This window comes from Rutidosis leptorrhynchoides, chromosome 1 (assembly GCF_046630445.1).
Source record: "Rutidosis leptorrhynchoides isolate AG116_Rl617_1_P2 chromosome 1, CSIRO_AGI_Rlap_v1, whole genome shotgun sequence".
Classification (NCBI taxonomy): Eukaryota; Viridiplantae; Streptophyta; class Magnoliopsida; order Asterales; family Asteraceae; genus Rutidosis; species Rutidosis leptorrhynchoides.
Window position 1 is genome coordinate 455,300,996 of NC_092333.1, and position 11,347 is coordinate 455,312,342.

Genomic DNA, 11,347 nt, shown 5'->3' on the forward strand with positions numbered 1-11,347 from the left:
ATATAGAGGTCAATACCTCGCAATGAAATCATACGTTATTTAACACGTTCTTATGGTTAAGGACGGGTTATGACATATACCCTTAGCTTGGTAACATTTAACTACTTGTCTATGTACGGTAGGCGCGAATCCTAAAGATAGATCTATTGGGTCTGACAAACCCCATCCTGACTATGGGATGCTTTAGTACTTCGAGGTTATTTTAAACACACCTGATCTGGTGTACTTCAAAGGGTAAAACATGAACGTTAAGGCTTGTTACCGGGTGCCTACAATTTATAGAATACTCTTATACACTTGCGAGTGTACATATATTTATAAACGAAAATCTTGTGGTCTATTAATATATTGAAATGATTGTTATGATAAACCTATGAACTCACCAACCTTTTGGTTGACACTTTAAAGCATGTTTATTCTCAGGTATTAAAGAAATCTTCCGCTGTGCATTAGCTCATTTTAAGGATATTACTTGGAGTCATTCATGGCATATTTTGAAAGACGTTGCATTCGAGTCATTGAGTTCATCAAGATTTTTATTATGTCAATTATAGTTGGATGTATTATGAAATGGTGTGCATGCCGTCAACTTTCGTTGTAAAGAAAGTTTGTCTTTTAAAAACGAATGCAATATTTGTAAAATGTATCATATAGAGGTCAAAATACCTCGCGATGTAATCAACTAATGTGAATCGTTTATAATGTATATGAACGGGTCCTTTCACTCGCTCAAACATGGTACCTTCTTTTGGTTCCTCAAAACCTTTCTCTACGATTTCTCACAGTCCTTTGGCTCGTAACAGATTCTCCATAAGCTCGCTCCAATGGTCATAATAGCCACAGAAACTTGGAAACTGAATTAATGTCTTCTCGTCACTCATTCTCTCAACACATAAATTGCAATCTCTCGTTTATTGTGACTGATTTACACTATGATACCAAATGTGGTGTATGCTATAACACAATCAATTTGACATAAAACTATTTACCTTTTCTATGTTTATTGAACGTCTTTAAATACCAATTACATTAAAACAAACAAAGCTAATAAACAGGCACCAACAGCCCACTAAACAACTACAAAGTAAATGACCTAAAAATAAGGGGTACTAAATCAAACACAATGTGCAAACGTGCATCAATCAAATTGTATCCTGATAACTCGTTCAATTTGAATACCACTTTTATTCCATCAAAAACATGAACACTTTATTCATATCAACTAAAGTTTAAAAGCTTAAAAATCTAAAATCTGAAACCTATGTATAATACACTAAAAGCATATGATTATATAGCTTAAAAGCTTACAAAAGAAAGTAACGATCTAAAATGTGAAAGTTATGTATAATACACCAAAAGCTATTGAATTACTAGTTGAGGATTAGTAACAAAATCAAAGTATATCAATCAACTCGAAGGAAAATTGATCAACTCTAAAAACCTAAGAAAGACAAAGAAAATTTTGAAGATTTCAAAAAATGTTTGCTCACTGCTGGCAAAACCCCCGTGCAAAAATTAGTTATGCATATCGTGTCTTGGAATACAAGGGGCCTCGGACGTTAAAATTAATTCTTTACCTGTGTTTGCCAAATTTGAGTTTGTGTTCGTATTCACGAGTAAGCAATTGGCATATCAAAATGAAAGTAAGTTAAACGCTTAATTAGTAAAAAGTGTCGAATTTTTTTAGTGGATATCGATATTGATACTTAGATGGATGTTCAAAGATATATTGAAGTTTTGTTACTGTGATTTACCAATAAAAAATTAAAATAATAAACATCAGTATGACGTGTCATCATATCTCTCTTCTCTCTTATATATAATAACAAAACCAAAAATAAGTCATATAAGAAAGCATCAATTAATCCTAGCCCTTAATCAAGATAATCATCACTAATCTCAACCATTGATTAATCATAATCCTCCCCTTGATTTGTTTAAAGACTATAATACCCATGGAACATCATTTTGAGGCGGGCAAACCATTCACTAAACTTTCTGTAGCCAAAGAAACCCCAAATTCATCTACCAACAAAAACGACCGGCTTCTCTTTCAAAGTGATTATTATTCTTCATATCAATTTACAAATGATCTGCAAACGTATGGATATTGACGAAATCGCAAAACCTAATTTCGTTTCTTGCCGTATTTCCGATAAACCTCCGATGCTTAAAATCTTCAGTGGAGAAATGAAACAACGGTAAGGGTTTTTGATTCCTTTGATCTGAGAAATTAGATATAAGGTAGACGTTTGTTCAACACCTTCAGCACAATAAATCAGACAACTGTAAGCAATTTTATCTGAACTAGGGTTTTTTTGAATTTTTTGAATTTATTTTACATTATGCTAATTACTTACTGATATTTTATTATATCTGTAATTATAATTATATTGATGCGGTTTGGTTGTTCATTTAGATGAATTATTGGCTAAATCGAACCTTCAATGGCGTATCCGGTCCCCTTATAATTGATACTTGATCGTCATCATAGTATATTACAAATCGAGTGAGTGTTACAAGGATTGTATTCATTATCCAGCTGTGAATGACGATGTCTTCTATCCCTTTTACAAACATTCAAGCTATGAAGTTAATAGAAACTGATCCAGATTCGATTTTCAAGCTATGGATTTTCTCCAGGTTGGTTTTCTAATTTCATTTATCGCGATTTTCGATTATCATTTTCATATTTGATATGTTCGAATTAACATGGCATCAATACTTTAATCATTCAAGTTTTTCAATTACTTTGATTGTGACAAAAGATTTGTTTAATAACAATATACAATCTGGCATGGCATCCCAACCGTTTGATAAAAAGCCGGAAAAGTTGTAGAACAGAAGAAACATCTTGCAAGGGGTAAAACAAGTCGGTTATAATGCCTGATCAAATAAGGAAAGGTCCGAGTTTGAACAACAAGTTGAGAAGAAGCTTAATGGTTATATTGACGTGTATATTTTCAGGGGACCAAGCTGGATATGCATATGTCAAGCTAGCTGAGTGCCATCTGAAAGTAAGTGCTTATTGCTGCTGTTAATACCATAATTGAGTAATCCCCGTCATAATTATGATTTAACGTTTTATAGATGGATAGTAAACATGAAGCTACTAATGCTTATGCTGATGCAGCTCATTCATATAAGAAAGCAAACACCAAAGTTAATGATATTTGATATTTGATTTGATTCGGTGTTAATGATTTGTAGGTGTTACTAAAGATGAATACTTAGGGTTATGATATTTGATAGAAGATGAAGATGGAGGTGATGAAGGATGATGAAATGACAAAATAAATTATGAATGCTTAGCTCTTCGTATTTAACAGGTAAAAGGTTCTTTCTCTCGAAGAATATTCATAACTGAAGTTGGGAGTTTCTCGAACTGAGATAATTGATGGTTGCAACCTAGACGGGTCAAAAAATTGGGTAAATTGCCTTAAAAGGCTGAATAATCAATAAGGTGAATTACACTATCACATTAACTCAAACCATGTGTTTGAATCGTTTGGCAGGTACCCTTGATGAAACTGGAAATTGTGAAGGTATAATACTTTTATTATTATTAACATATTAAGATTAAACCATGGTTATCAAAAGAAAGAGATAAATTGGTAAGGGTGATAAGGGAAAGTTAGCCTTGCTTATTTCAGTCATGTCACTTGGTAAGTACATTCATACATAGTTACATACCCACCATATGGTTTCTTGAATTTTAGTACTTGTGTTTTTATAGTTGTGATCTGTCAGTTGACATTAAAAATTTGTGTTATGCTGAGAAAGATACAGAACCCAAGTGGTAAGATGGTAAGATGCTTAGCTCGAAAACTAATTAGCCCGGAAATTAATTATGGTAAAATATGAATATCCTCCTTTTGAAGCTTTAGTTCTTTAACTAATTAGCACGGAAACTATTATGGAGATTAGAGTTGGAATTGGTAAGATGGGCAACTAAGATGTGTAAAACGGGTTAATTTGGAACGGTTCGAAAGGAGCTGGTATTGACTGGCTCATGCCAAAGTGTAACTTTTACGCGTTCATTTAGGTTTTGTATCAAATCATGTTTTAGTCCCGCAAATTTGTGGGCTATAGTGGGTTGAAACTTTATTTCTCCGTCCACTGCGTGCCGATGATGAAACTTAAATTCAACGCTACTAGAAAGTTGCGCGCCGTGTATTTGATATCGTGTCTTACTGATGAAAGGTGCGAGTTATTTTACAGAGTTAACTGTCGAACAATTTTGACTTATTGTATGTGTTTATATATATGTTTCTATGAAAATAGTAGATGATAAGGTGGTTGGTTGCTTAAGAAGTTGGGGTAGCAACTAATGAAGCCAGTTCTTATATTCGATTTTCTTTTGGCAGACTCTTAACACGACCAAGGATCTTGCCTGAAGAGATAATCAGTTTGGAATACGAAGACATGACAGTAGCACTTGAGGCTATCAACAAAGAAGTTGTTAATTTGGTACAAACACGAACTCTCTTTTTCTTATGGTTCCATATTCCTCCTGGTCGATCAGTGTGGGTTGATGATTAAATCAACGTAACTTTTATCTTGGATTGATTATTTTTTATTTCACTTGTGAGGTTACAATATAAGCTATTATTACTTCAAATAAGTAACGACACCATTTTGAACTGGAGGGTTAAAAACTCTTCATTGTTACAAAAATTTATGCAATGAACATTGGGTGTCTATTTTAACTTGGATGAAAATGATCACTATGTGGTTTAATTACAATAATTATTATCATATTGATCACATTTTATATGAGTAAACATTTTTCATGTACCCACTGTTCGTAAAACTTATTATTTTGTATATTAATGTTGTAGGTGAACCAAATGACTTGAGCACAATTTTTTTATTTATATTTACACATTTGAACTTTTAGAATGTTATATTGTTTATCTTTGTTATCATTGTTGAAGAATATCTTAATTATATCCTAGGCCACTATTAATCGTTTCCTTTCTTTTTTCCTTTATGCTTTTATTTTTTTTGATTTTTTCAACAACTATACAACATTATTGTATGATTTGGTCCATTACCGGCAACCATTCAAATAATAAAAGAATATCATTTTATGGTTAATTCGTACAATAAAAAAGCCCCACGAATTCGCGGGCATTAAGCTAGTTTATAGTTTACATTCGAACGGAAAAAGAAACTATATAGCCTACAGCTCGCTTCGCTCTTCAAGCTCCCCCCCCCCCCCCACCCCCCCCCCCCCCACTCAAAGGGCGAGATATCATCAGTACTCCTCGAATCAATCTATTCTACCGACGAAGAATCTGGGTTGTAGGCAAGCGCCACCCCGACGAAAAACAATCCCTTTTCTTCTGTTTATTGAAACAAAAGAGAAATTATATAACCGATTTATAGCTGTAATCTTTAATTATATTTAGTCCACGTCACCTTTAAAAAAACAAAAAATTACACGTAATTATTTTGACCGGTTGTACCGGTAACACGTATACCTGGCAAATGGGTCGATATGGGTCGGGTTGGGTCAAAGATCAAATGGGTTTGGGTCGAAACGGGTCATGGGTCGAAATGGGTCAGAATTAAAATGGGACGAACGGGTTGGGTCGAGACCCGGGTCGGTTGGGTCGGGCTAGTAAAATTGTTCGTAATTGTATTTTTGATGTATCTCTTCCGAACACGCGCATATTTAGGACCCCGTTTTTGATGTATCGAAATCGGGCGTCGAAAATGGGCGTACGAAACGCGCGTCGAAAACACGGTTCAAACCAGGCGAGCCGAAAACGGGCATCGAAAAGCGGGTCGAAACGGACGCGCCGAAACCGGGCATCGAAAACGGGGTCAAAAACCAAAGGCCGAAAACGCGCACTGAAAACGGGCGTAAAAAACGGGCGCCAAAAACGGGCGTCGAAAACGAGGTCCAAAAACTGGGGCCGAAAACCGCACGCTGAAAAACGGGCGCAGAAAACAGGCGCCGAAATCGTGTTCCAAAATAGGGTGTCGAAACCGGATGCCGAAAACGGGCGTCGTAACCGGTGTCCGAAAACGTGCGCCGAAAACGGGGTCCAAAAATTAGGTCCGAAAACCGCGTGCTGAAAACGAGGCCTGAAAACGGGCGCCGAAATAGGGTGCCGAAACCGGCGGCCGAAAACGTGAGCCGAAGAAAGGGGTGACGAAACCGCGCGCCGAAAACGGGCGCCGAAACCGGGGCTGATAACCGGGCGCCAAAAACGCGTGCCGAAAACGGGGTGTCGAAACCGAGCGTCAAAAACGGGGCTGAAACCTTGGACCGAAAACCGCGCGCTGAAAACGGGCGCCAAAATAGTGTACCGAAACAAGGGCCGAAAACGCGCTCCGAAAACGGGCGCCGAAAACGGGCGTCGAAACCGGGCGTCGAAAACGGGGCACCGAAAACGGGCGCCGAAAACGGGGCGCCGAAACCGGGCGTCGAAAACGGGGTCCGATACCGAAGGCTGAAAACGCGCGTCGAAAACGGGTGCCGAAAACGGGCGCCGAAAACGGGGTGGCGAAACCGGGCGTCGAAAACGGGGTCCAAAAACTGGGGCTGAAACAGGGGGCCGAAAACCGCGCGCTGAAAACGGGCGCCAAAATAGGGTGCCGAAACCGGGGGCCGAAAACGCGTGCCAAAAACGCGCACAGAAAATGGTGCCGAAAACGGGGTGCCGAAACCGGGCGTCGAAAACGGGGGCCGAAAACCGGGTGCTTAAAACGCGTGCCGGAAACGGGCGCCAAACCGGGCGTCGAAAAAGCTGGTAGAAAACGGGGGTCGAAACCAGACGTCGAAAACTTGCGTCGAATAACGTGCCTCGAACTCGCGCTCTGAAATCGAATCTTTTGAAGTAAACACATTTGGACCCATTTGGGTCCTCAAGTAATTTTTTGTTATGTGATTGGACCCATTCGGGTCTTGGAGTAATTTTTGATATTATGTGCTTGCACCCATTTGGGTCTTCAAGAAACCCAATCGACCAATTTTTTAAGCTTTGGGTCTTGTTTGCCAGGTCTAGTAACTGGTAACCAATTGTTGACATGAGAACACTTTTTGAAAGTATATACCCGACAGTGAGACGAAAATGGGTATATATAGCCTACATCGAGACATTTGAGAAAGTATATAGGCTATTTGTAGCTTTAACCCATTTTTTTAAGACACATGCCTTTAGCATATATGTTCCTTTATTGATTGTTCAAGTGGTTACGCTACTGCTGCTATAAAATTTGATTGATGATTTTGAAGTTTATTACTAGTTGCTGCTGCTGCTATAACATTAGACTGATGATTTTTACTTGCCACAAATCAATACTGATTTTGAATAAAGTGGAGTTTATTTTGACTAGCTGCTGCTGTTACAAGTTAGTTATCAATATTAAATGTTGCAACGCAGATGATGACACACCCGCAACACCAAGAAAGAAAAAAGAGTGAAGGACATAACTGGACAACAAGCTACATGCATTTTGTAAGAGTTTTAAGTAGAAAATGAATGTGACTGCGCACATAAATAAACCATCTTTTTGCTACTAGCCTAACAAACATATAATCCTTTTGCTACCCTAAATGTTATGCTGGCCTAACAAGCAGTTTGTAAAATACAGTCAAAACAGCCCGCAACGAAGCCGCAGGCAGACCAGTCCATCGTTAAGACTAAATCTGTAAGCAAGGGGTTTCTTCAGGACTTTACAAGTGTGTCAAATCTCTTGCAAAACCATCTGGTCTCAAAAGAGGTAAACTTTAAGATAACCCGAATCAGTGAGTATATACCTTATTTGAACCAAGGATACAAAAAGCTTGTGAAGACAAGTTGTTGTTTTTGATGGTTCAGATCTTGAATGTTTGCAGGTCAAAAAATACTAGTCAGAAGAGTGCCATAGACCAAAGTGATGACAAGGAATTGGAGTTGACTTTGAGTAATACAGTTGACTTAAAAAAAAGTAACTTGATAAATTATTAGAAATAAACTTTCCAACAATTAGGGTAAAAAAATCAATGTATTATGTAAATTAACTCTCCATGTGCTCCATCACACACATGTAGATAGATTCACAATCAGCAACTTAGAACATACGGAAACCAAAAACTTATAATTTGCTATGACGACAGTTGTGACGCTATAGCAAGTTCATGAATGCAGTAGACACCCTTGCATCACATTTAATCTTCATACAATCAAATATTAATTTGGTAACACGGTACGCCTCAACACGTAAACTAGAAAAATGTGCTTGAATACTATCCTTCTTTGATGCAGGAAGCCCTTGCAGTAACTCTTCAACCTCATTCAGCATTGACAAAATTTGATAACTTGTACGTTTCTCTTCATCAATCATCATAAACATATATGTCCAACAGCGCTTGATCATTGAAATTTCCTCTCTAACATGTTTACCTTCATCAATTTGTGTCTCCCCTTGCTCATTCATATTCGCCACGTGGCGTTCCATTGGTGCTTTAACAAGTTGCACTTCATCAATCTGTGTCTCGCAATCAATTTTCACCTCCTCCAACACCCCCTGCAACTTGGCCATTATTTGTTTTGCTAATGCGGCATCCTGCAATGCTTTCTTCTCCTGCGTGTTAACACACAGTTTATAATTTAAATTAGTCCCCGTTTATGATCACATATATTATATATGATATATGATATATATAGGACATGTAGCACCTCAAAAGAGTATATTGAAAAAGTGGCATTTGGAGAACCATCTAGTAGATAGTTTTTTATTTCGGTAGGCACGTTTATTTTCAATCCTTCATGCAGTCTTTCCTTCCATCCTGGATAAATCTTGAGACTCGTTAACTTACCAAATGGAGAAGGTAGATGTGAGACTAGGTCCACACACGATGCAAGAACCTGAATTTTTTTTATTTAAATCATAATAAGTGACGTGGAGTATTGATAGATGCATGTATAAACATTAAAGAGCGAATACCTCTACAATTTCCAGTCCAAGCGTAAGATATTTGACATTGCGGAGCTTTTGAAGAATGTCAATAATTGCAGGACCCTCTTTCTTATATATGTGATAAATATAGAAATCCACTTTCTCCGAAGAAGACAAACAATCTTGTAAAAAAGGAAGATAAAACTGTTATAAAATATCTAGATTGGATGTTAATTTTATTATTATTATATTTCTTGCATAGTAATATTTTATACTATAAATAGACATGTATGGTAGCCATTTAAGGTGTACCATTTCTCTTGAAATATCAATATCAATATTTCTTCTCTCTTTCTTCTCTCTTTTTTTCTCTCTTTGTTCTTATAACCATTAAAGGTAGTTATAAGCCTACTGAATTATAACACGTTATCAGCACGAAGAGCTTAGTGTAATCAAAGGATATCTCAAACGATCACGAGTCACTAATCAAGGTATGAAATTATTAATAATTTTCAGACTCGGACATATCAAATTTTGGACTACTAACATTTTGAACTACTAATTTTTATTAAGTTCTTAGTGCATTTGTATTGTTCTTATTATATGGTTGGCTCTGCCACCTAAATTATATATGGTCGACACTGTCGCCTAACTATCATTTATGTTTACTAACTTTTATTAACTTCACTAACATTTATATTTATGTTATTTAAGTTATATATGGTCGGTTATACCACCTGAATTATATTTATGTAATCTAACTTTTATTAACTTCAATAACATTTATATTTATGTTATTTAAGTTATATATGGTCGGTTATACCACCTGAATTATATTTCTGTAATCTAACTATTAACTTCACTAACATTTATATTTATGTTATATATGGTCGGTTATACCGTCTGAATTATATATTCTGTAATCTAACTCTTATTAACTTCACTAACATTTATATTTATGTTAATAAGACCTCATGATTGTACGCAACACGTCATTTGACAACACGGTACTTTATGTACGCAACACGTCATTTGACAACACGGTACCATGGGTCGAGATTAATTCCGATCAATACGAATACGATGGGGTCTTTATATGTTATCTAACATTTATGATTACTTATGCAATTAATCATTATTTATTTCATGCATACTAATGTTTATTCTTAAATTTATAATCTTAAAAGTTAAAATAAGAAAAAGTAGTTTGTACTTTTATTAAAAGTAAATCTTAAAAGTTAAAATACAAAAAGTAGTTTGTATTTTTATTAAAAGTAAATCTTAAAAGTTAAAATACAAAAAGTAGTTTGTATTTTTATTAAAAGTAAATCTTAGAAGTTAAAATAAAATAAAAAAGGAATGGTAAAATGGATTAGCTTTTTGTCAAAAATGAAGTATTGAAAATGAAGTGGTCTCCTTCTATAATTAAAAAAAAATATATTTTCATCAAATGAATTTTATTGTGGCCGACAATTCCAAACACGAGTCAGTGTTTAGTTTATCAAGAATATCTCTTGCTTTGGTGAAAGGTCACGATCACGATATCGGGTGTTGTGAAAGAATTAAAAAATTGGTCAAGTGATTTTTTTTTAAAACAAAGAAAGTGTTTAAATGAGTTTTACAGAAATGGGGAAAGCAAAGTAAATTTTTTTTTTTCCAAACTTGTCAAATATTTTGTTAAAAACGTGGCCGTTGAAAAAAAGGAGGTTGAATAATAAAACTTAAAAAAAAACAAATTATTTTTTTTAAGAGTGTGCATCAAAATGGCCATAATGCCAAAGTGATGTATAAAGTTAATAAAGATGCAAGATGATCGTTTTGTATGTTGAAGTTAAACAAAAAGTTGATACAAGTGGGGTTTACATATATTATTTAGTTACTATTAGTCCACTAACCTCCACTCAAAACATATTTATAAGTTATAAAAAAAAAAAGGGGTTTGGTGGCAATGCTAATTATTGAACCGAAAAAAAAAAATTATAAACCTTGGATGGCCACGAACCAAAACAAGAGGAGGCATGGATTTTAAGTTAGTATATATTCTGAAATGGTACGGGTGATGGATCCAATGAATCCGCATCAAGGACCCGCGGGTGCTATCCCTAATTGTGACAAGTACAAATCAACTAAAAGTCTAAAAGATAAATGCTCTTATAGGGACCAAATGTTCACAATAATTGCCTAAGCTAGATATGAAACAAATAGTTCATCAATAAAATTTATGCATCTAAAGCTTCTACTGAAAATTAATGTGCAATGTACAACATATAACTATATGGTCAAATTCATTTGAGCCTTCGGAGTCACAAGTATATGATGTATATATATTACTCAATTAACAAAATAGTAAATCGAAATTAATTCATATGAATAGTAAAAAGAAATTAATTAATTTACTATTCACATAAAAAGCGCATATGATGAAAAGCACATATGGTGAAAAACACAGCGC

General features: G+C 35.5%; 1 protein-coding gene across 6 annotated transcripts; it reads left to right on the forward strand.

Moving 5' to 3' along the window:
* The first annotated feature begins 1,995 nt into the window (after nucleotides 1-1,995).
* LOC139873669 (uncharacterized) lies at nucleotides 1,996-8,137 on the forward strand. 6 transcript variants are annotated; one of them, XM_071861622.1, is made up of 10 exons: nucleotides 1,996-2,288; nucleotides 2,420-2,643; nucleotides 2,825-2,904; nucleotides 2,968-3,017; nucleotides 3,211-3,329; nucleotides 3,516-4,203; nucleotides 4,368-4,470; nucleotides 7,398-7,472; nucleotides 7,609-7,737; nucleotides 7,853-8,137. In XM_071861622.1, the coding sequence occupies exons 6-10, from the start codon at nucleotides 4,130-4,132 to the stop codon at nucleotides 7,865-7,867; spliced, it is 396 nt and encodes a 131-aa protein (XP_071717723.1). In that variant the 5' UTR covers nucleotides 1,996-2,288; nucleotides 2,420-2,643; nucleotides 2,825-2,904; nucleotides 2,968-3,017; nucleotides 3,211-3,329; nucleotides 3,516-4,129; the 3' UTR covers nucleotides 7,868-8,137. The 6 variants fall into 6 exon arrangements, 5 of the variants coding, with proteins under 5 accessions (XP_071717723.1, XP_071717724.1, XP_071717716.1 ...); XM_071861623.1 differs by having other exon boundaries at nucleotides 2,825-2,872; XM_071861615.1 differs by lacking the exon at nucleotides 2,825-2,904.
* The last annotated feature ends 3,210 nt before the right edge of the window (nucleotides 8,138-11,347 follow it).

Excerpts from the sequence above, each read along its gene's own strand:
- LOC139873669 (XM_071861622.1), top strand. The coding sequence starts at position 4,130 with ATGATGAAACTTAAATTCAACGCTACTAGAAAGTTGCGCGCCGTGTAT. Across the intron at positions 4,471-7,397 it reads ACAAAGAAGTTGTTAATTTG|ATGATGACACACCCGCAACA; the intron begins GTACAAACACGA and ends GTTGCAACGCAG. Across the intron at positions 7,473-7,608 it reads CAACAAGCTACATGCATTTT|TCAAAACAGCCCGCAACGAA; the intron begins GTAAGAGTTTTA and ends TGTAAAATACAG.